The sequence below is a fragment of the Acipenser ruthenus genome, chromosome 21, assembly GCF_902713425.1.
Source record: "Acipenser ruthenus chromosome 21, fAciRut3.2 maternal haplotype, whole genome shotgun sequence".
Taxonomy (NCBI): domain Eukaryota; kingdom Metazoa; phylum Chordata; class Actinopteri; order Acipenseriformes; family Acipenseridae; genus Acipenser; species Acipenser ruthenus.
The window spans coordinates 28,414,834-28,440,477 of NC_081209.1; the positions used below are offsets into that span (position 1 = coordinate 28,414,834).

Consider the following 25,644-nt stretch of genomic DNA (forward strand, 5'->3'; position numbering starts at 1 on the left):
GATTGATTTAAAGTTATAGATAGGTTTGAGGATTAAGTCTCTTCTTGAACAATGCCAATTAAAGTGAAATGGGTTAAACAGCTGTCTCAAGTGTCAGATATGTGTTTAGAGATGTTTGAGCAGCGCACACTTTAAACACTAGAGCAGTGGCTATATTATACAAGAAATTCTAAGACTGCCAATGTGGTACACAAACTTGACAAAATAAGCCATTTACAAGCATGACAGTTACTGAAGACTTGGAGACAAGACCATAGTGAGCAAAGCTGAAGCAGATTAAAAGATTCTAATAGCAAAATAATATTGCAAAAAAATAAAAATAAAACAATTGAACAATTATTAATATTTAACTCTCGTATCAGTTTAAATATCAAACAGCGCAATTCTTATTAGGACAAGGCCAGGTGATTTTTCCTAGAATAATGTAGTGAGGAAAACGTGCTCTTGCTTTGAGTCTTGTTCGGGAAGTGTAAGTAATCCTCACAGAGGTTATGGAAGAAACACTGGAGTACCATAGCCGGCACTGTGCAACGTCAAATGCATGATGAATGGGGTGCAGAATGCCTGTACAGTTGATTGCAAAGGTATTACGTTGGTTTAAAGTTATTTCGTGTGGTTAATGTGTTTCTATCACAGAATTAAATCAAATTCTCTAGTCGTCAGTAGTGCTGCGGCTGCAAAACTGTAGAATTGCATTATAAAACGGTCCATCGGTGAAATGTAATGACCAGCAAATGAAGATTCAGCAGTGAAGTTAATCTACCATATACATGTTTAAAATAATTTACAAAAATAAAAACAACATACATCACTTTTTATTCCAGTTGAAATTCCTCGCATGTTGCATAAATTGAATTTGAAACTATTAAACACTTTATGCCACCCACGTGTTCCTAATACAGTATTTAACGTCCTACCAGTTTAATATCATGTAATGAGTGATCTGTGTTTCTTACAAGCGGCTATTCAGCAAACAATGCTTCTAAAAAGAATGACTGTGGGGAAGCACAGCGATGCGCTGAGCACTGAAGAAGCATGCATGAAGCCTGTGTTACACTAACGCTAATCATCCAGACAGTGCAGGCAGTAGAGTTAGCACAGCACTGCTTCAGACAGGCCTAAAAGTATTGCACATGACTGTCTAGCACGGTGGCGCTGATTACTCCTAGTGCACCTACACGACGACGTATATTTATTTATACATGTCAGAGTTCATATATGGATGTATTCGATAGAAAGCCTGTGTTGTGCTTTGGAACACGGTTGCATGTCTATGGCGTGCTTAAGCTGCAGTGTCCCAGCATGTCTTGAGCACGTGCATACGAAAGCAGGCTCACCGGGCTGTTCGCATTCTTCGACGGTACTTTCAAAACACACGTGACAGCCATGCTATCAGACTCCGGCTACGACTGCACCGGACGTGAGAAGAAACTTGGTGGGGTGTGGAATATTACACTGATATTAGCTGTGACTTATAGGTTCAAACAACGATTCCAAATGAATGTGACCGGCGTTAGAATTTGTTTAATTTATCTGGTGTAATAGTTCTTACTTTTGACGTCGTGTTCCCCCTTTTTTTAATTTTTTTAGAAAGAACTTGTTCCATTTATGTTGTTCGCATCGGGCGCCCTTTCCCGATAACCTAGTGCAGGTCGCCGCTTTCCACTCCTACAGCAGTATTTGTCAGGCGTTTCCAAAGACAGCCCTTAGGTCTTGCAGCAGGGTCTTAATTAGAATGATGTGTCGGAGAGCTACTAAACGAAAGTTGTTGCCAAGCATTTGTATAGTTTGGAGAATGAGTAGATGTTTGCTTTAGCGCGTAGAAAAGAGACATGCTTTACATTTATCCTGCTCAAACATACCTCTCGCAGTTTCCTGTGCCAATCCTTACATGAAATACAAGCGACTTGGTTCGCGGCACCGTTAAAAAAAAGAGGTGAGGTGTATTTAAACGTTGTCAGATGTGCTGTAAAAAATAAATAAATAAATACATAAACGAGGTATTCCAGGAAACTTCAGACAACCCAGAGAGCTGATTTTCAATTGTATTATTAGTATGTGTTTGGTTTTACTCCGTGTGTTTTTTTTTTAAACAAACAGAACATTTGAAAAGTGGAACACATGCGTTCTCGTTCCAGGAAGTACGAGTTGTAAATCTAGAAACACCTTTTTTGCAGCATATGGCATTCATTTGTTTAATCATAAACTATGTTAGTTGGAGTCCTAAAGCTAATTTGGACTAAAATACAGTACATTCATTACTTTATAGTTACTTGCATTAGTTTTTGTTCAGTGACGTCACATACCTTTAAGGTAAGGTATTTCAAAAGTTCTCATTTGTTGTGTTTTGCATTATTCCATTAAGGTGAAAAGTGCGCAGTGCGGAAAAAAATATGTTTAAAGTGAAATGAATCAACCTAGCAGTAGCGTTCTGGCACAACACAGTAGTGTAAAGTAATGTTAACCAAGTTAACTGGTCTGTCAAATGCAGGGTCACGACAAGCTGCTAAGATGAATGTACTGAACAATACATCGTGAGACCGCGCACATATGTTAAATAGGGCCACTATTTATAGCAAAAGCGATAGGAATATATATATATATATATATATATATATATATATATATATATATATATATATATATATATATAATCAAGCCTGACAAAAAAGTGGAAGACTGAAGCAAGGCGCATCCATATTTAGTAATAATATGTTAAATAAAAAACAAGCAACATAACTGTATTATTGTAATTATTGGTATTATTCATATTATTTCATACAGTGTGGGAATGCAGCAGCCCAGCAACAATCCCACCACCAGGGAGAAGGTTAAAGAATGCCTGAGGACAGACCTCCTGGCTGCTGATCTCCGGTGCAGTCTCTTTGTAGCCGCTGTAGAAAGCTATAAACGGGACTCTGTTCTCAGACCTTTCCCACCCACCTATATTAATGGAGAAAACAAAGAGTTTGATGCTTTGGTAAGTACGGCCCGCTAACTTGAGTGCCAGCAGTATGTCTTGAGTACTATGTGTGAATTAGTATCATGAAAACTGTTCAGTTTCAAGGCAGGTGTTCACCTCTTCATCCTGTATTGGTAAGGATTCCTCCTGTACTTTTGTATCTTTTCAGCTGGCAGATGTAAAGTCTCTGCCGAGTGTTAGAGACGTGCTGCAGTCTGGTCCTGGGGGAGACAAGGCTTTGCTGGACCTCCTCCACTGGGTTTTATCATCAAAGAACCAAACTCTTAAGAGTCTACTGAAAGAAGAGGTACAGGTTATGCTAAACTCATGTACAGTATTGTTTCATATTAGTTCACAGCAATGTTTTTGAATGTATATACAATTGAAATCAAACTATAAAGCATGTGCTTACTATCATAAAGGCTTTCACTGTGGTAACTATAGTAAAGCCTATGTAGGTATAATATATATTACAGGATTGTGAGATCTGTTTCCTATGGACTGACTTTGTAAATGAGATGACACATATCTGTAGTCCTATCACAGTTCCCAAACTCCAAACCAAGCTGAGAACAGGATAGTTTTTTTTTTCTTTCTGGGAACTGATTGGGATGTAAAACCATACAACTTTTCTGAAATCTTTACAAAAGTATTGCTTTATTTAGTATTGCCACAATTGTTGACACCAAGTCAGCAGTCTTTGTTCTGAAGGTTTGAGGGTGTGGGAAATGAAAATGAAATCCTGGACTCAGTGCTGAAGTGTATCTTCAAGTGGTTTAGGCTTGGTTGTAGAACGCATTGTGGGGGCCATTGTGACCTTAACCAGCCACTTGACACTGGAATCTAATTAGCAGAATAAATGTTCTTTTCTTTAGCAAGCATTACTGTTTTAACTGTTCCCATACTCTTTCTGTCTCTTATAATCTAGTATGTGAAAATCCAGGAGTTGACAGGATTTAACTGGGGTTCCGTCCCGCCTCCTGACTTCCTGTTCGAAATTGTCTACTGTGACCAAATGAATGCCAAATTCGAGGAGACAAAGGGGGAGAGGGACCTTTTTTATGCATTTCACGGGAGCCGTCTTGAAAACTTTCATTCAATAGTCCACAATGGTTTGCATTGTCATTTGAACAAGGCAAGTATTTTGAGTTTAACATGTAAGCTTTACATTTCATGAAGTAAAACCTGGAGAAACTGCACAGTTAACTAAAGTCGCTTTTAGAACAATAACGTCCAGCTGTTTTTTTGTTTCCTCAAGAGTTAAAAGTGGTTTTAGTCATTGCAGGGTTGCTTGTGGGAATCCTTCTGGTGACATAGACTCTAAGTGATGAATGGTGGAGAAAAGTTTCAAGTGTAGTGATTTTATTTTTCATTGTGATTGTAAACGATCATTTTCAGACTTCGTTATTTGGCGAAGGTACCTATCTCACTAGCGATCTGAGCTTGGCTCTGCTGTACAGCCCCCATGGGAGTGGATGGCAGAAGTGCATTCTGGGACCATTGCTCAGCTGTGTGGCTGTATGTGAAATTATTGACCACCCAGATGTAAAATGTCAGTTGAAAAATAAAGGTGAGAATCTTTTTTTTATCATTCAGTTTATCATACGTTGTACATTACACCATCATTTTAAAGGCTGTCCATCCCACTATGGTAGGGGATAAAATCTGCATTCTATACTGTACAGCTTTTTAGTTTACCTTTTTACCTAGTATTTCAAACCATACATTGCCTTAAGTGCAGCAATGAGAACAGAGGTCTCATTACACAGCAATGTGAGCCTAACCATTTGTACCCAAGTTCACAACCTCTATGGTTTGTCTATGTTAGCTCACATCTGACTAGAACCTGGACTGGCCAACCAATGGGTCTTATATCCAGCCTTGCAAACCTTGTCGTTTTTCTAAAATGAATCACAATTAGGCACACAGTCTTTTAGGATAATTTGGGACTCCATAGGACATTTCTGTGGTCCGATTGCGAGGCACATTATTTAAGAAACTCTTGTACTACACTGCCACCTCATGGAAGGCTTGTGTAACAATACTTTCCAGAATGAGGTGATGGTTTTCTCAATGGGTATACAGATCTGAATATTTCTAAATAAATAAGGAAATCAAACTGTGTACAACTGAGCAACGGCTTGTAATAGCAGGGATGATGAAAGAGTGGAAATGATTGTATGCATTGTTACTTTTGTTTTTTAAAAAATATATTGTTGAGTAACGCCAACAGAATAGCTGCTTAAAAATGTGAACTGTATACCATGTATACAGTGCTAATCCTTCAACCTAATCCTGGTTTGCATAAGAAGAGTGAGCATTTGTATGTTTGTGTTTCAGTGCTTTTATTACATATATTTTCTATTTACTTTATAATGACCAGATCTGGTCCTACCAATGCCTCAAGGTTAAGAACTGGATGTCGCCAAAGCTGGAGAGGAGGGCTATGACAAGAATGAGGCTGTACTAGTATAATTACTGACTCATAACTGGGCTATGACAAAAACTACATTGACATATATGAAATACCTCCTACTCAAACCCCCTGTTCTGCGTTCTCTTGGGTAGATTCAGACAGCATTGACAGGCGGAGAGCCAGAGTGAGGAACAGTGAAGGCGGAGATGTTCCGCAGAAATACTTTGTCGTCACCAACAATCAGCTCCTCCGAGTCAAATATCTCCTGGTCTACTCTGAAAAACAGCACAGGAGAAGGTAGGTGAATGTGAAAGGTATACGCAAGGTGAAAGATTATAGCTGCATAGTGGATTATGGAACCCCTGATACTTTTACTTCAATCATTCTTTATTTTTCCCAGTATCTGAGAAAATGTTCTCTACAGTGATGAACTGGGGAATAGGAGCCTTTTATTTGTGAAGTAGTGATATTATGGGGGCGGGGTATTCAAAGTTGGTTTCAGTTCCTTATTCTGCGATGCAAATGTAATTGTCTTTTTCTTAACTGTTTGTTTCAGACACACAAGGCAGATGTCCTGGCTGTCCAAGCACTATTTTGCTATCCTGATGTCCCTGTATTTATTGCTGCTAATCGTCATTGGGGCTTGTAATTCACCAGCATTCCAGTCCTTCTGGAACAGACTATTTGATAAAAGAAAATGAGGCTGTCGTGCCCACCGGCTCCTGCCTAGTGCCTTAATATAAACTGCAATACAGCCTCTGGAAAAGTGCTATGCAGTACTGTACGTAACCAAGGTCACATGACTTTTCGCACCTTTTTTTTTAGTGCACAATATCTTTATATGCGGACCTTGAACATGTAGAGTAAGGTATTTCACTTTTCAAACATTTAGAGTTTTAATGCAATAAATATGTATCTGTAGTTCGGTTCTGTATCTGTTGATTTATACTAACTGGGAACTGAAGCTTTATCTTTTGTTCTTGACAAGAGAATGTATTTTGTATTCAAGGCTCAAATTATTTTCTGTATTTGCATGTTTAGAAGTGCTATATTAAACTATTTTTATGGTGTGACCATCCATAGCAGGGAAGCACTGTGTTGAGCTATAATATGTTGCCTTCACTATGCTAAAATGAATCCTAAAGACATGGAATAAATAATGTGGGACTTCATTGGTATTTCTCTCGTAGACACAGACTAAAACGTACAAAGCAAGATGGTTACGTGATCATCAGGATTTCTTTGATAATTACATTTCAAACAGTTTCATGTGATGGTTTTAATAACAACAATAATACATATTTTATAAAGTTATCAACCTGTGACAGATTCACTAGATAAAGATTTGAAATACTCTTTTCAAAGATCGTTTTAATCACTAAACCCTGTGAAGCGGTGCAGAGAATGATATAAAAATGACTGCCAGCAGGGGTCAGCATTGCATAGCTGTTTTTCCTGGACTTTTAAGTTGTATAAAAAAAATAAGAAAATGAGTGTTGACATCGGCTCTTATTTCTTCATTATTTAAAGTTTCTTTCTTTGAGGACAATGTGGTGTTGCCAAAGCTTAGTATACCTCGTCCGTGAGTGTCCAGTGAAATTTTATTTTTGTTTCATTCTTCTTTGTAGAGTATCTTTGGAAGAATTTCATGGATCCATTTCCTGCAAAGATGGCTTTCTTAGTCCAGTAATTCCAAATGCATGATCCTTCATATAATTGTGCAATTACAGGACAGAACACAGATGCATATAAATTAGAACTTCCATTTCATTAATTAGACAAACTGCATGATATGTAAATCCCCAGTTATTTGTTTTCATTTTGGTAACACTGGACACCACGCAATCTGTATCTTCATAAGACTAGAATACGAACAGGAATTTGGAGGGTCATTGTGTAATGGGGAGAATTATTTTTTTACTACATAGCCCCTATAGTTTAAAAAGCAACATATAGACGTGTATTCATAAAGCACTAGCAAGCTGGTAAATGCATTTCATGAAGACTTCCACAGTGTCTGTTTCTTGACAGAATTATTGTGATTCTGCACTGTTATAATTTAACAACACAAATAATGACACGGTAGTATACTGTGCAGTAAATGTTACAACACAGGTGTTATATAAAACTAGAGTGTAATAAATTTGATTTATTAACCCAGGTTCACAGATATATGTCTGGTTTTGTAAGATAAGCAAAGGGTCATAAATTATTATGACACCCCTGGTGGGATATTTTGGCAAGCTGGTTATCTGGGTGGGGGGTGGTCTGGGTGGGCTCTATCTACCTCCATGCATTAGGTGTGTACCTCCTTTTTGTACATTATTCTTTACAAATGCCTGATTTAAAGAAGTGTAAATACATTTTAAGAATAGACTGCTTTGACAAAATGATTGAAATTACCATTTGAGTTTTATCTTATAAACTTAGTGGTTATAGCTGGTGACAGCACTGAAATAATAATTTGAATGATGTCTTTATCTGATTGCTTTAATCAGTAAGAAAGCTTGTGTATTATATTCTGGCAGCTGTCAAGACAATCGAACCATTGAATTGTCCTACACAAAGGAATTGTTCTGTCCTAAGCATTGTACAGTAAAAAGAAGAAGAAAAAAAAAGCATTTCTGTGTGAACTAGTCATACATGTACAGCTCAAGACACACAGGTGAACCTCACCATTTTCAAGCAGATTTTCTATTGTGAATAAATGGGCATGCTGATTTAGCCTAGTCTAGAGCGTATTCCAAAGCGAAATCATTTTCCATAAATTGATGCCCAGCTCCTGAAAGCATGTCATGAACACTAGCAGCTGAGTGGAGTTGTATCTGTTTCCAAGTTTCAAAGTGGTAATGTCTTACTTCACTCACCATTGAGAATCAAGCGTCCTCTGTTTCACATTTTGTTTGAGAGCATTAAGTATATTCTTGTTGAAGCTCTACACCTGCCGATGTGTCTTGTATCACTGGAGGAGGGGAAACAATATTAAATCAATCTTATGTTCTTTTGCATGGTAAGTCTGGGACTATCTGGAGTTATGCTATAACTAGGTTATAGTGTAGTAAATACTGCTTAGTGCAAATGGTGACTAAATACATTTAATTTGAACTGGATGTGATGGCAAAACTAGACAAAGAGGATCTTCTGATAAATATATATTATAAAGAGCGTTGATGAATGTTACAGGATGTCACAGGGAAGAAAATGAGAGGCATTAAAAGTGTTTACTCCAATCTTTAACATCAGTCACTTTAGTGTAGAATTTTCTGCTTAAAAAAAAAAAAAAAAAGTGTTTTAAAAACATAGTCATTTAGACATATATTTGCCCAGTGCTTCAATCATTGTGCATGTTATCCTTGCATATTGAGAGAGAGCCTTTGAAATTGCATGGCATTATATTGTACAGCTAGTATTTTAACACAGCTGTTGTCTGTCTATAGACCAATGTGTTGTATTTGTTTTACTCACTGGTAACTAACTGGCTGCAAGTCATTCTGGTTTATTATTGGCTTTATCTTCTTCAAATTTCCTGTAATTATGATCGAATGCTGCACCTGTGCACTTTCTTATAGAAGCACAGTGGAGCTTTGCTGAGACAGCCTTTTCAAATCTGTTCCTTTAAGCTCCTTCAATTTGAAGATCAACAGCCCAGAACTGGGTTTTCAAATGCTGATTTTGAAAACCCAATTCAAAGCCCTGAACATCGGCTTGTTGCAGGGCTACATACAGTGTGAAAGAAAACACATTTTAAATGAGTTAGTTGTTCTTGTAAGGTTTTATTTTGCTGTCATATCAGTAAACAAAACCCTTTCCAGCTGCTTCAAGGCCTTGCTGTTGTTCTCCTGGTGTGCACTTTCTTTATTAAATGTATTTCTCTTTTACAGTATGGCCGTTTACTGCTTTCAAGGGGACTGGAACAATGCTGCATTGAAGATAGAGTCATCCTTCTTGTGCTAATAGGAGCGAAGAAAATGTATTTGAAATCCCTGGTTATCGCTGCTTAAAGAGAATGCACCCCTATTATAATACAAACGAATCACTTCTGTGCAGAAGATTCCTTATTATGCAATGGGTATTTTGGCTGTAGTCTGTTCCGTTATGCATTATTGTACCCATGCTGTGTGTTATATAAAGGGTTAAAGGGGTCCTAAGAGAAATACCCATATGAATAATTGGTTGGGATTGGTTTTAGTGTGCAAGAGCATTTAAACATGTCCATTCAATACACATGTACACATGTTTAGAAGAAATGACTACCTTGTAAGTTTGGTAAAGCATTGCTAACACCAAGGCTAATCACAGATAATGTCTACAGTAAAAGCATTGCAAAAAGCATGGCAAACTGCAATATTGCTATGTACTGTAAATATACCGTAGCTACTATTTATAAGGGACAGTGCCATGGCGATTATTTCTGCCACTTTCCTTCTCTGTGTGGGTTTAGTTCTCTTTGGCTTGTGCTAACAGGACTGGTGCCATGCCAGCTAAGTGAGGCAACTAAAGTTTGTGAACAGAAGGTAGAAGAGACTTTGTTTAAATGTTAACTTTTTTAATGAAACAACGTTGAACTCTCCCGTCTCAGGAATAGTTTCTTGGCTTCAAAGGGAGACGGCCCATAAACCTTAATAACGTGAACAATCTGCAGCACTCGATTCCCAATGCAGTCAGTGAAAGGCCTATTCAATTGATCTAAACAGCAGAGATCTTAAATACTGCGGTTGTTTAAATGTGTCGAATGGGACTGTTGTGTTGTATCAACGAGTTACTGAGACCACCACCCCCCTGGTGTAAAATATGTAAAATGCTGTTGAGGGACACACTTTACTGATCAGTAATGTGTAAGCATAAAGTGATATAGTTTAAAAGTTCTGATAAAGGCATTGTAGAAATCAGGGGTTGGTTTTAATGCTGTTCAAAGTCATGAGGTTAAGAATACTTGTGAAAACAGTCCATTCAATCTGCATGAGATCCCATCACTCATATATCTTAAATGTTTCCCATATGGTATGGAATTGTAATTTTAGTGAGCCATCGGAGTTCTTTAATGCTGTATTTTGGTGTGTTCACTTCTCGGGTTAAGGACAAACCTGCCTCCTCTCAGTTTGAGTAAACTTGCCAACTGCTTCTTTGTATGTAATAATTAACTTATTTTAACATTCTTAGCAAAAAAAAAACTCCATCAGAAAACATGAAACAACACCTAACAAAACTGACCATTGTATTTCAAACCCAGGCCTGGCAATTGAAGCTGTGATAACTTTGTTATGATTGCTGCTGTATCATAAACTCAAAACCCATTAACCAGTCCCTGGCCTTGGAGAGTCCAATAGCAGAGTGAATGAACACGGCTCCTCCTGTCTCCAGCACTGTCCTTACAGGAGCCGTGCAAGGTGACGTGCACAATGAGGAAATCAAAGTGCTACGTCAAGAGAGCTGTGTGTGCTATAGGGTATCGAGGAGCTGGGAAATCATTGTACCTGCGCAAACACTCGACAGTCACAGAGTGCTGTCCTGCTGCAAACCCAATCCTTATTGCACCCACAATATTATACATGCTACTGAATAAACATATACGTCTAGTCCTCTACTACTTGGCACATATTAAGGACTTGGAATAGTGCTGGGTCAAGCCCTGCTTTTTTCCAAATTGTATTCAGTGGCAAGAATGACCATGCTTGCATTCGTTCATTTAACAGAATTTAGAACTGACGATGTCAAAAAGAAATCATGCAAAGGAAAGCAATGCACAAAGGTGATCAGAAAGAGTAATACACAGAAGAGCGTTTCTCTCCTTCCTTTAATAGTTAAGCACATGGGATACTGGACATATTATACTTTAATGTACTACTATGAATTATACTTTTGTTTCCCAGTTAATTCAAAATAAGACATTTAGAATGAATATTCAAACATGAAATACCTCTGTTTGTTATATAAGTTTAATATAAATAGATTTAGAATGAAAAACAATAATCAGCTACAGTAACTTATTTCTGAATCACCACACCAGTATTGCAATTAAAACATGTCTAGTTCTACATTTCTTTAATTGCAGTATAGTTAAATATTTTGATAGTTTAATCTAGTCAGCTGTGTCATTTTTAATGACGTCTGAATCAACCTTCAGTTCTACCTGTCCCCAGGTCGCTGCTCTGACAAGTGGCTTTGAAAACAGTATTTATCCAATATTTTACAAGAGTGAGTCAATCACCCAACCCAGCCCAAGAGAAATGCAGTAATTAACTTGAAACATTGCACAGTGAAGCAGTTTACTCTCAAATACCAAGTCCAGTCATTAAGATTCATGGGGGATAGGCAGGGAGAAAAAACAAACTTCCTAATGATCTCTTAGGAGACCATTCCACTTACAAGCAATCCATTAAAAGGTCTTTTTAATTTGTGATTGCTTAGAATTAACAATACCGGCCAATTAGCAGCCATTGCGTTCTGGTTTAGGACAGCACTTCATATGATTCAGTCATTAACTTGACTTGTCAAATGCATATCCCTCAGGAGATAAAGGGCTAGGAACAGAAACAATAACACAAAGGATATACTGTGTTATGGGAAAATGTAAATTATTTCAACATTAAAATTCTAATTTGATACATGAGGTTATTATTAATGAACACGTGGATTTCAAGAATGAAGACTTTAATATCAATGTGTTACAAAGAACAGTTCCAATAACCAGCTAATAACTTCCCTTAAATTCTCACCCCCTGAGCTGAAACCAATTCTCAAACACTGAGCTGGAGGGCACTGGAGAAACAAGCCCATATATACAGCAGGTCATGGATGCAGAGGGACACAGAATTACAACTTGCTAATAATACATTGCAATATATTCAACTTTCTTTTAATATATTTTAAAAACATGTATTATTAGAGCAGACATTTGAAAAGAGCTTGGAACAGACTTTAAAGTTATGTGTAAAAAGTTGTCAGGATGTTAACAATGAAAAGACAAATTACGTTATTTAAACAGTTGTAACAACACGGGACGTGTGACGCTATATTTTTCAGAACCCCTCTACTTACTCTTTAAGGATTGTATATTACACAATTAGACAACAGTGGAACAACCTAGCTTTATTTGAAGGGCTGTGAAAGTTATGTTGAATAACATGCAATTATAACCCATACTGATTTAATACATTACAGTTCTGTACAGAAACCACTGGTGTAAAATAGACACACCATGAGAGACATTCAAGATCTTTATTTAACACTTTCAGTAGAATTATTAATACACAAGGCTCAAGATTCAAAAATAAATTTGATTTGATATTCAAACAGACATTAAATACATATTTATATACAAAGATCGTTGTGGATGATTCTTAAAAAAAGATATGTTTCTGCTTAGTTTGTGATGATTTGTTTTTAAAACAGCTGCCTTCGAGTTTGCTACATTTTCTACTGAGGAGGAAGGGACTCGGTTTTGTCTTCAGGCTTTGCTGGGACAGTTTGGTATCAGGCAAACAAAATACCCATCTGCATTATTCTGTAAAAGAACGAGGACAAGGTATTCCAGACCATTAGAGACTATCTGGATGATAATCACTGAACTTGACACATTCAGAATGAACAGGTCTTAGTACCTGTGCTTTACTGTGCTTACATCTGGACCCAATATCCATTTAACGGACGTTTCCTTGGAAACACAATAAAGTGAATCTGTTGATAATTTCGAATTAGACAAAGTACTTGGACCTGCGTAACATTTAGAGGTGAAAGTAATGTGAAGTTCAGCAATAACTAAGCTAACCAATAGCTTTGATTTGGTACCACAAACTGCTTCCAGATTTGCACACAGAAGAAGGAACGAAACTAGTTATAAAAACAAGCCAGAAATAGACTTTTATGCTTGTTACTGATTGGTGCAGGAAAAAAAAAAACGAACAAAAAAACCCCACAAAATTATTTCCCCCAGGACAGTTCTCCTAATCCAATCCTCTGACTTGTTTCATAATGAAGTGGTAGAAAACACTGTAACAGTCTGAAACTTCATTAGCATTACACTTAAGGAGGCTGTGTGGTCCAGTGGTTAAAGAAAAGGGCTTGTAACCAGGTAGTCCCCAGTTCAAATCCCACCTCAGCCATTGACTCATTGTGTGACCCTGAGCAAGTCACTTAACCTCCTTGTGCTCTGTCTTTCAGGTGAGACGTAATTGTAACTGACTCTGATGCATAGTTCACACACCCTAGTCTCTGTAAGTCGCCTTGGATATGTGCGTCTGCTAAATAATAAATAAACAAATAATAATCTTATCTTAACTCTAGGTTACTCTCTATTTATTTATTTTTCCTCCAAAACAGTCTTCTGTTAGCTGTGACTGCTCTGATAAACATCCTGCAAACAAGGTTTCTAGTGCCTGCAATACTGTACTGAGTGTTATGGAGAAGTCCTAACAATACACTAAGTACAGTAACTTCTGAGACACGTCAGTGTTTTCATTTGAGTGCGTCTATACAACTTGTGCTTGTGTGTTTACACAGTAGTTGCAGGTGACATACTGTTTTGCCATTTCCTTTAAGGATTACCATATCCCTACAGTTTCACCAGGAGATACTGTATGCTGTCCTCATGGACTTGAAGCCATCCGCTTTCTCACACTCGTCTTTTTTCAACATATTACTCCTGTGCTTACACTGGTTACCAGTGAGTTACCAAATTGATTTTAAAGGTCCTTCATGGATTAGGGCCATCCTATCTCCAAGAACTACTAGCTGCCTATTCCTACATTTAGTTGTTCCAAAAAATAATCTTAAATCAACTGGGGCCAGAGCTTTCTGCTGTTGAGCTCCTTTGGGAACTCAGGATGACATTAGGCAGGTTGAAAACATTAGGTTATTTTAAACCTAAATTGAAAACATACAATTTTTTAATGTGCTTTTATATAACAGGTTGTAGCTGGAGTGTATTATACATATGAGCTCACTTGTTTTGTTTTTAACTTTGCACAGTGCTGTATTATATTGTATTTTATATGGAAAGCATACCTGTGAAGCTACTGTACCTGAATACCTGACAAGGCCCTGATCTATAGCAGATACTCACGTGCTGAACCTGCTGGAAGACCATCTCTTCCTGGTCCATGAACTCATGGTACACACACCCCCCAAAGCTCCTGATCTATAGCAGATACTCACTTGCTGAACCTGCTGGAAGACCGTCTCTTCCTGGTCCCTGAACTCATGGTACACACACCCCCCGAAGCTCCTGATCTATAGCAGATACTCACGTGCTGAACCTGCTGGAAGACCATCTCTTCCTGGTCCATGAACTCATGGTACACACACCCCCCAAAGCTCCTGATCTATAGCAGATACTCACTTGCTGAACCTGCTGGAAGACCGTCTCTTCCTGGTCCATGAACTCATGGTACACACACCCCCCGAAGCTACTGATCTATAGCAGATACTCACGTGCTGAACCTGCTGGAAGACCGTCTCTTCCTGGTCCCTGAACTCATGGTACACACACCCCCGAAGCTCCTGATCTATAGCAGATACTCACGTGCTGAACCTGCTGGAAGACCGTCTCTTCCTGGTCCATGAACTCATGGTACACACACCTCCCGAAGCTCCTGATGCAGGGCAGGTCAGTTGAATGGCACCCCGTATTGCACTGGGACTGTTTGATTTGAAAGCAGCTGCTGCAGGCAGTGTGCTGACAGGAGCCATGACAAGCCTTTCTCTCCAGGGCAAGTGTCCTGCAATCAAAGACCAACCGTCAATGGAGTATTTACTGTATAAGAACCCCTAGTACTCCAAAAGCTGTCTTTCTGGCCTGATGATCCTGGTCTATCATTTATTTTTATTTTTTTCTATCCATTAAAAGATGACAACATTTCAGCAGTATATTTTATATATTCAGTTCCGGTAACACAGTCAATTACATTGTAATCTGTAATGATCCTTCACTAATTGCTTACTGTACCTTTAAGGTACGCATATAGTTCACTCTGTATAATAAATGGTGCTCCATTGAGTTGCATTCGTTAATGCCTTCGAACAGGGCTGACTGCTTTTCCCTGCTAAGAAGTTGCATGGCTTTGTTAATCCACTGTAGAGCAATGGCTTCAGGACAGATTATTCTAGACTCACTTGGCAGAGCAGATTTCAAAGGGGTTGGCATGGCAAAATTCCCAGGTACACTCAGGTTTGCAAACTTCATCTTCTGATGGTCGATCCAAAACTGCAAGAGACAGTATGTATAATATCATGCATATGTATATACTGCAGTTACTTAAAATAACACACTTATGAACAATCTAATGCTGAAACATGTATATCTGTGGAATATTCTCTATACATTTTTAAAGTTAAGGTACAATGCATGTCAATGTAAACAAAAGTCACATTCTGTTCTGGCAGGGTAGAAGTGATATGCCTTTGAAATAATCTGGAAAGACAATTGAACTATTGACTATGTTGAGATGCAGTTTAGATAAACTGGGCTCTATATCAAGCATACCTTAGATAAGCACGGTACTTATTAATTTATTAACCTAACAAAGCACTTTGACATGAAAGAAACACAATGGATATAATGCAGTCATTTTCACAGCTTGCATATCAAATCAAAGCGCAGATTATATTATTGTTCACGGCTGTGAGTCCCATCGGCATGTTGAGGTGGCTGGAACTACAAGGGCACAAAGACATTCAAAAATCTAGATTATTAAAACTGATTTAATCTGCAAAAGAATCATGAAAGGGAAGAAATAAGCAACATCCTATACAGAATCTTGAAAGCAATGCATTACAAACTCTTAAGCACCAAATGGTATTCAAATATTCAGAATTACACCCACAAAAAAAGGCATGCATCCCATTATAACTTCTTCAGTTGGTACTCCTGCTGGCATGAAAAATAAATTATTATTTACCTGCTTGACAGATGCCTTTGAAATCCTGGCCAGTGACCTCCATGTGTTGGCTCTCCTCGTACGTGCAAACCAAGCCTTCGTCACATTTCCCAAGATAGTCCCACTTCCCTCCACAGGTCTCCCCTTCGGTCTTGGCACAGACTGGGCAGCACCCACAAATGCCCGTGGTTATGCCTCCGTTGCACTGCTGCTTCAGTGCCTTCCTTGGGGTGCAGTGGATGCGTTCACATGGGGGGCAGTGGAGAGTCTGCAGCTCTGTCCCTTCAGCACATTTCAAAGTGAATGGAAACTGGGAAACCAGTAAAGGAATCAAAAGTGCTACTGGTACCTGAAACCTGAAACTGGTCGTCATTATAGAACGCAATCTGAATCCCGTTTGAAATGTACTGACAGACGGGTGCACTTATAAAGCACACCAGGTTAAAAGATTGACAAGACCTCTTAGAGTTTATGGCCCTTTAGCCAATGGACTTCAAATATTGACTCGTATGATATCAGAGTGATAGAGGCGAACGTTATCTTTACTGTCTATCTGTTTTCTTATATATTCCTTTTTTTTAAGCAATCCGAGATAAGATTTTCGGGTTTATTTTGATAATATTAAAAGACAAAAGCCTTGTTATTAAGAAGGGCAATTAAGGTTATCAGACCTGGAGATAATACTGTTTTAGGAGATGTTCTAACAAGGACGAGATTAAGTCAAAGCTGTTTATCTAAGATCAGCATGTTCTTAAGTAAATTAATAACAGTTACAATGAAACAGTGTGGATAGCACTGTACACTAAAACACGAGTAAGTAAAGCCTTGCCTTTTATTACACTTCTCAGGGACTGGGTCCAGTTATTTAACACAAAGTCACAATTGTTTGGATGTTTTACCCACATGCCCTCCATTTTGCCTTCAGAACATTATATTGCTTTGTCCCTTTGTGTCCCTATGCAGAAGACAGAATTGCACAGCAACGTGTGAGGTGCTCTCTGAAGAGTGACAAGCAACATTTTAAACAGGCAAGCGGTGTTGTAATAAATATTTAGTTAAATATATTGTGTAGCTTTACAATAGCGTTTAAAAAAAAAAAGTCTTGTCAGAACTATTTTCTTCTTGATAAACTTTTAAAACATTAATGCACAACTCTGGCTCAGCAAAAACACTTTTAATTTATTTAACACATAAGTGAATACAATATATATGTTTATATATTAATGTTACACCATAAGAACCTAAGAACCTAAGCCAGAGACAAAACAATGGGGCATCTTATACGTAGATGTTTAATAAATGTCATTGCTACCAATCTATACCACTATATGTACTGTATAAGAAACATCAACTCCTATTCACACCTGGGTTGTAAAACTGTAAAACACCTGAGAAACCTCCTTCCTCCTGTACTAAGTGATATGAAGATCTGCTTGGGCAGTAGCATCCCATAGCATGCAGTCAGCAAGCAGTGCACAGTTTTAAAACACAGTCTGAACTGCTGTCCTGTTTGAAACGACAGACCCCATATTGTCACCATTTACATGGAGCAGGGCGACAGTCCTGGGTTTCTGTGCCAGCTTGTGTCTCGTTACACCATGGCAACACATCCGCATATCCTCCCTGAAGCAGGGCGTGTAGAGGCCGTAGATGATGGGGTCAGAGCAGGTGTGGAGCAGGCCAAACAAGAACAGGGAGTGATGGATGTACTCTGGCATTTCCTCAATCATGTTGGGCTGGAACCAGTACCAGAGCCCCAGGAGGTAATACGGGGTCCAGCACACGATGAAGGAGGCCACAATCACAATCGTCATTTTGAGAGTTTTCAGTCTCGCTTTGGAGATGTGGTCATTTTTGCTTCTTGTTAGAGCTGAGGAACATAAAAAAAACAGAATTTGTCTAGGAAAGGAATGTGCAGAACAAATTCTCATTTTATATTGAGGCGTCATAAAAGCATCTGAAGGGCTGTATTTGCAGAATTAACAGTTACACTTAGACCTAACTTTTGAGAAAATTTAGTTAGTCATCATAACAATATAGTTAATGAGAAAATGTAAATAACAGGTAGATGCCAGTTAAAAATGCTCCAAAAATGACAAAGTAGCCTGTCCCGAAATGAGGGCAATGGTGCATAATGGGTTGCTGGTATTTGGATCCCTCAACATTTCGAACAATTCAATAAACCCCATGGAGGCTATGAACACAGTAAATCTATCCTAAACTGACATGTGCTTAACTTACTAAATATGGAGCTTTTATTAGAGTATACAGTGGAAGTAGCCCTTGGATTATACAGACGGTGGGCAGGTTTTAAGAAGGGCTCAGAGAAGTAACATTGCAGAATCTGAGGCTGACCTCTGCCGTGGTTTGCTTGACGGCCGATCTCCCACAGGATCCTGGCGTAGCAGAAGATCATGACGCTCAGCGGGGTCACGTACAGGGTGACGAAGGTGAACATGTTGTACAGCGTCTCCTTCCAGCGCTCGTTAAAACTGCCCGACGCAATGCACTGCGTGAAATTCACCCCCTCAACCGTGCGGAGCTGGAAGAGAAACAGCTAAACCGAGAGCAAGAAAGAAGTTAGGCCCCGTCCCAATAAACTCCCATGTTCAATTAAAATGACTTTTATTTGGTTGGATCCCTAGAAACGGTATTTTGAGGAAAATGTCCTCTTAACAACGGAAGGCTTCTTTTTCTTATCAGCCTTGAAGATTTTATTGACCATCGGAAGCCTCAAACCTTCGCCTTTTGAGTTGTCCCTTACATTTTTAAAAGTGAGTCCCACCCAAATGTAAGCTTCAGATAGCTCCACTATGTATGTTTCCATACCTGCGGTGAGGCCAGGAGAATGCTGGCTGTCCAGGCGACAGCGAGCATGACCCTGTTCCGGTGACTGGCTCTGGTGAAGCTGAAAGGACGCAGGATGGCTGTGTGTCGATCCAAGCTGATAACCACGAGCACCAAGGCGGAGGAATACATGGCAAAGAGCTTCAGGAAGTTGAGCACTTTGCAGGATACCTCCCCTGCATACCACTGGACTGTGATGTTCCAGATTGTGTCCAGTGGCATCACGATGAAGGTGATCATCAGGTCAGCGATGGTGAGGCTGAGGATCAGGATGCGGATGTGGGACTTTCTTCCCTTGCGAGCGACGCTGTAGAGCACCGCGGAGTTACTGTACCCAGCGAAGAGGAAGAAGCAGAAGGTGAGCATGACGCGGAGCTTCGCCGCTGCTGTGAAGGAAGGCTCCTTCCAGGGTTCAGAGGAGTTGGTGGCGGAGACTGTGACACCTAAAGTCACAATATTCTGTGTGTGATTGCATGAGACTGGAGACTCTGTCATCGCCTGAAAAATGGGAAAAAAGGCCGTCATAAAGGCCTACTAGTGGCCATTATCTTGAACTGCAGAAACGTTAAATAGTTGGCCGTCAAGTTTTGGCGTGCGGTTAACCATATTTTCGATATTGCATATACAAGTCTAGCACTAAATCAAATGAAATTGCCATTCCTTATTAAAATAATTTCTTGTTTCAGGGAGAATAAGTATTTGAAACTAAGAGAAACAGACCCATTGATTCAGTATAGATTTTTAACTGAACAAAGATGACATTTAGGAATGTCACATTAACAAGCTTATAAAAAATGACATTCTGTGCAGTACATGATAAAAGCAGTGAATTAATGCATGTTGCACAATGAGAATTGAGGAAGCATCTCTTGCATGCTTAGTCATTCAGATGAAATAGCTTGCTCCATAAGGATACTATTATGCATTACTGTATATAAGAAATAATGGACATATTTATGTAGAATATCCAGTATCTTTTCAGCATTACAGTCTTGACATTTCCTTTCCTTTCAAGCCCTTTAAAGGGTAATAAGGGACCTTTCTGAATCTGATATGCTTGCTGTTATCTTTCAGATAATTAGTGGTGATGTCAATTCTGATGGCTACAGTAGCTCCTGGTCCCTACACCACCCTATAGCATCCTATAGCAACAAATATCGGAAATACAAAAATACCACTTCAGTGTTTTCTTCAAGTTTTATCTTGTCTCAGAGAATATTCAGATTGGTTAACAATGAAAATATATATTCCATACATTATATGTACAGTAATGTCACATTAACATCTGTATTGATATCTATATATTAATATTTAATGAAAAATATTTAATGAAAAGTATGAATTTACATTTTTCTAAAGATAAGGTAGATTTAAAAAAAAACAACACAGATTGCCCTGCCGTCATTTAATTGAAGTATGACTATGCTTCAGGCTCAGTAAAGGTTACCAAAACAAATTCATTATGATGAACAGGATTTTTTATTCTTTCGTAATAGCAATACTTTTTGGTTTAATAAAGTTATCCATACTAATAACTGGAATTTAGATATTGGTCCAGATTGAAGGGTATTTTAAGGTCATTCAATCAACATTGAATACTTAAATTGTTTTAAAAGACTGCATTAAAGTTTGCCTGATTTATTTCAAATTACTTTACAGACAAAAATATCCACAGCTACTTCACCCATTGTGATCATGTCAAACTTTTCAGAAAGCAAGGCTATTTATCACATCTTACTGTGAGTCTCTTGCATCAACTCAAACTTAACAAGCATACGAGATGAATAAAATAACGAGAGACGAGGGGGTACGTACCATAATTGTTTAGTCCCGGGTGGTAATTTTAAAACATATGCAGGGTGGGTTTTATAAACTCCTTGGCTCCAGTTTCAGCAGACACTTCGTCCATGCCAGCAAGCACACACCAGTGTCTGTAGTGCTGCACAGAAGCTAGTCTGGTACATGAGACTCTGTCAGTGTTTACCAGTGATCATTATTTCTCCAGGAGTCTCAGGTAGTGAGCCTGTGAGACAGCCAGCTACTGCTGGTCCTACCTCATCCTCTCTCCTTCTGGAGGCTGTTACCATGGAGATTTCAAACCCTTGTCTGCTGCAGTACCTTCTCCCAGCACATCACAGCATTCTCAGCCCTTGCTCAAGATGACACAAGTAAAAATAACTGTAAAAAACAAAACCTTTTGGCCTAACAACATTTACACGCTTTCATATATTACTTTATTTCCCTAAAAAAAAAAAAAAGGATTTATTGCCTGTTTAATTGAAAGCATAGTGTAAAAATATGTTGCAGTATATTGCTTTATATTTTTTGTTTCCATAAGGTAAGCTCAATTTAAAACGGTGTTGCATTGCTCCACAACAAGACTTTTATCTGTTTGTTTATCAAAATCGGGAAGAGCTTCACTGATTGTCCTTTTTGACATGTACACATCTCTATAACTCCAAGGATTTGAATCTGTCTGAAGACTGTCTCAGTCACACTGTCACCTGGGTTTTCAACAGCAGATCATAGATCAGAAATTACTGTTTGCCCTGTCCACTGCAGAAACCCCAGGCCACACAGCCATTACATAACAAAGATTACAAGCAGAGATACCTGTGTTTGTTGATCTGCCTGTACCAAGCATGCTAAAGGGGAGATATCATTGAGTCAGCTGCACAGAACACTGGAGTAAACAGAAATAGGAAAGGACACATGAGGCTCCTCTACCAATTACTAGCACGCTGCAGTTTATACTGCATGTCTATGTTAATACATACTGGAACTGGTTATCAGGCGACAGTCTTTGGCTTTGCATTTTATTAGTCTCTTGGTTGCAAAGTAAACAGATGCACAGCATTGACTCAGACACAGAATACATTTATTAAACATGATCATAATTACTACATTAAAAATATGTAGTTATCTACAATCGTTATTATTTAAAAGGATTAAGAGAGATTCATAAACAGGGAACACCCGAGGTGGGGTATTTGCAATACCAGCAGACCCTACTGGCCAGGCACCCAGTGAGCTCGGGCTTTGTCCTCCAGAGGTCAGAGCTGACATCCACTCTGGAGTTCCTGGGTGTAGAAAAGGAAGCTGGCTCCGTCATGTGATCGGAGGACACCCGCTGAACCTTCAGTTCCCCTGAGTTGTGTGAGGAATTGCAGCGGTGAATTATAATAAATACGTTTCTAAATTGGGGAGAAAATCAGGGGTTCAATAATTGGGCACTCTAAATAATAAAAAACATTCAGTTTAAGATTGGATTGTAGGCTGCAGATGAAACCTTTAAATAAAATACATATTAATAATGAAACAACATGAGGTTGAGTTTTATCAAACTGGCTTCATGGTTAAGATAGAATCGTGGCATAGTGGCTGGTACTACATTTATATCATCAAAAGAGGCAGGTACTTCATTACTGGTGTTCACAGTAATTTGAGGACCGCATGCATACAGAAATGCTAATGGATTGTCTTTATTATAATAAATTGTTTCAATACCCTTACAGTATACAGAAACTGAGATCAATAAAGTAGGAGCGCTCTGACTCCATGAAGTGCCTCCAATGGTATCCCAGAATCAGATAAACTCATGTAACTTGTTTGTACAGCAGGGATCCTCGGACACCTGTAATACCATAGTGAGGGTTGAACTCTCAGCTGGGTGCATATTGATATTTTAATAATCTAGTCAAGTTGTAAAAAACTACCATACGAAGCTAGCGTAAATTTCACAATATGACTTGTTCCCAGTGTATGAGCGAGCTGTGCTTGGTTCACATGCCTTGTATAATTGGCATCTCTTCTATAAAGCTCAGCTTGTCCATACTACCCCAGCAAAAGCACTCTAGTTACAGGGAATGCTCCATTAGTACCATGGAGTACTATACTTATTGCTTATCGGCCATCCTCATTAGTGAAACTAGCACAGCAATCCATTGATGTGCATGGAGTATTCTTTTTATATAACAAGCACAAAAACGCTCTCTCTATATATTACTATAACCAGAGTACAGGACACATATCCTGTATAAGAGTGTGCCTTATACTCTAGATATTACACTATAATTAAAAGTATCACAATCTGACCAAAGCTTTATTTCAAACCCAACCATTCCTTTTATGGTAAGGCCAATGTTAGCTTTTTAGCCTGTTTCCTGGGAACTAAAAGAAAGTTCCCTTTTGAAGCAAAATGACGTGGGCCAAAGTTAATATTAGTCATATCTTTAGATTAGAGGCATAAACCATGCCCTCCATTTCTAATGTTCTTGACAGATTAGTGGAGTGACACAATATGTTTGAACTAAACGAGTATAGAAGCCACAGACATGTCTTACTGCACCCATGGGGGCTTGAATCATACAAAACAAAGCTGCTTTTGCATCGTTTTTTTATTCCACACATTCCTCAATGTTATTCTATTCAGATAAAAGCAATACGATATGGCTGCCATGCTGATGAATCTGTCAGGAATGGTAGGCTCTGTCGCAGTGTTATTTCATTATCTTTATCATACACTTTCATCTGGTTCCTGTTTGCATACACAGCGAGGGAGAGAGAGGTGGCAGGTTGTGTATCAGAACCATTTACACCCACCTACCCATTCGTGCTTCTCTTAGGGTTAGAGTTTGCACAAATCCCATGAAGGTAAGGAGAGAGGGCTAATGGTTCCTGACGCAATATAGACGGACATACCAGTGTAAATGACATAGTAGATGCATTTTCTGAAAGCTTGTAGTGACAACGTTTCAGCCGTACCAGGAAATATGTACAACTGATAAATGCTTATTGTCCTTATTAAAATAATCTGCTTAAAATGTGTAACCTATGGACCCAAGCATCCTGTTTTCTGCTTTACAGAGCAGTGGGTTGGAATGCTTATTGCAGTATCTTGTTGCACACAGTTCTATTGTACATTTGTTTAAATATATTCCGTTTTTTTTTTTTTTTTTAGATATAAAACTCTGAGGACTGCTGCGTGTGGTCAAGCTGTGAATTTCTCACTTCATTCCATTCTCGGCTTTGTTTGCTCACCAGGCACTTTCAATCAATTCAGCTGGGCCAATCTTTGGTAATGAATTTAATGTGAATATCATCCGTGCAGTGCTGCAGACAAATGCATATTTAAAATAGTGTGTTTTTTTTGTAGAACTGGATTTCGCTTTTAAAATAAAAACAGGACAGTTACAATGGAGCACAAACCAATTTATGTACCCAGAGATGTTGAATCTTAACTTCTTTTTTGCTTAATCTTATATCTGAGCCCTGGAGCAGTGCAGTGAAAGTGAATGAGTTACATGTGTGGAAGTGTGCCGTGTTGTTTTTAAGTACAGATCATTTATTATTCCAGAGGCTGGCCAGACTCCTGGTAGCTGCGCAGATCAATCCCAGCACTGGAAGGAGACAGGGGACCCAGGAGTTTTCTTAACGACATTCCCAGATTCCTGGTTCCAAGGGGAAGCTGTACCTCCTCCGCTTGTCTGCAACTTTTCTGACTGACAGGAAGCTGACAGCGGCTGAGGGAATCTTTGACTGAAGCTGTCAAGCCTGTTTGAAATGTTCAGGTGACATGTATAAATAATGCATGTCGAGGTAAAGGAATGCACGCCTCACTTCACTCAGCAGGGCTTCCTTTTTAACACTTTTATGCCTTAGCAAACTTTACACACACACTCACAGAATAGAAATAACAGTATATTTGCTGTATTTGGCTGGAAACACAAATGCTCATAAAAACCTCAGCCATTTCATTACAGGTACGGTACATATTGTTATTACTTTGTATCATTATATGACATATTACAATTGAGATTTGATTCTGTGATCTTGGTTTCTTAGCTAAGAATAAAATATTTTGCGGAAGTATTTGTATGGAATATTGAAGCCAATTCACAAAGCTTTAAATCGTGATTTATTAATATCATGTAAAGTGCTTTGAAGAATTAAAAAAGAAGGTTTCACATTCAGTCTAGAACACTTTCATAAATACAAAATTTTAGGGCAAAAGTGTCCAGCGAGGAATGATAATGGAGTTGTATAATTGCTAGTGTAAAGAGACTTGTTAGGATTAGTGTTAAGTATTGTATGAAAACAGGAATAGTTTAAGTTTCACAGTGAGGTAACCTCAATTCCACTATAATGTAACACTTCCTTAGCATCTGCTGTGATGAGACTGATAGATGTGAGACCAATACAGTATGCATTCACGTCTACCAAAGTTGGACAATTCCTTCTAATTAGGAAATAGTCCCCCTTCAAATCACCATCACCCTCTACTGAAATTGTTCTGCAAACACAAGGCAGAGCCATGGCTGGAGCATTGGGTAACAGTCCCCCTTCAAATCACCATCACCCTCTACTGAAATTGTTCTGCAAAGCACGGTCTCATCCTCTAATGGGACCTGATCCAACAGCTTAGTCTTCAATTGAAAGTAGCTGGAGGATCTGCAGTCCTGCACTCCACTATTTTTTATTAGCAGTTGGTTTGGTTGTGCTACTGGGCCAGCTCAAGTGGCATAAACAGACAGCGATGGTCTGTT

At 38.7% G+C, this 25,644-nt stretch overlaps 3 protein-coding genes across 6 annotated transcripts; 1 reads left to right on the forward strand and 2 right to left on the reverse strand.

Moving 5' to 3' along the window:
• Window positions 1–1,373: 1,373 nt before the first annotated feature.
• LOC117427970 (protein mono-ADP-ribosyltransferase PARP16-like) lies at window positions 1,374–7,539 on the forward strand. 4 transcript variants are annotated; one of them, XM_034046413.3, is made up of 7 exons: window positions 1,374–1,440; window positions 2,785–2,980; window positions 3,132–3,269; window positions 3,891–4,097; window positions 4,361–4,532; window positions 5,531–5,675; window positions 5,935–7,539. In XM_034046413.3, exons 2-7 carry the CDS (start codon window positions 2,792–2,794, stop codon window positions 6,077–6,079), a joined length of 996 nt encoding a protein of 331 aa, XP_033902304.1. In that variant the 5' UTR covers window positions 1,374–1,440; window positions 2,785–2,791; the 3' UTR covers window positions 6,080–7,539. The 4 variants fall into 4 exon arrangements, with proteins under 4 accessions (XP_033902304.1, XP_058851421.1, XP_033902303.1 ...); XM_058995438.1 differs by having other exon boundaries at window positions 1,415–1,435; XM_034046412.3 differs by lacking the exon at window positions 1,374–1,440 and adding an exon at window positions 1,475–1,936.
• A 4,345-nt stretch (window positions 7,540–11,884) lies between these two features.
• On the reverse strand, window positions 11,885–16,627 carry LOC117428344 (cysteine-rich motor neuron 1 protein-like). The gene is made up of 5 exons (XM_058995645.1): window positions 16,274–16,627; window positions 15,489–15,579; window positions 14,899–15,094; window positions 14,532–14,606; window positions 11,885–11,899 (listed from the first exon to the last, which is right to left on the reverse strand). The coding sequence occupies exons 1-5, from the start codon at window positions 16,623–16,625 to the stop codon at window positions 11,885–11,887; spliced, it is 729 nt and encodes a 242-aa protein (XP_058851628.1). The 5' UTR covers window positions 16,626–16,627.
• Window positions 16,628–17,531: 904 nt separating this feature from the next.
• Window positions 17,532–19,594, reverse strand: LOC131699185 (gonadotropin-releasing hormone II receptor-like). Its single transcript, XM_058995646.1, has 3 exons — window positions 19,082–19,594; window positions 18,608–18,809; window positions 17,532–18,122 (listed from the first exon to the last, which is right to left on the reverse strand). The coding sequence occupies exons 1-3, from the start codon at window positions 19,592–19,594 to the stop codon at window positions 17,734–17,736; spliced, it is 1,104 nt and encodes a 367-aa protein (XP_058851629.1). The 3' UTR covers window positions 17,532–17,733.
• Between the last annotated feature and the right edge of the window lie 6,050 nt (window positions 19,595–25,644).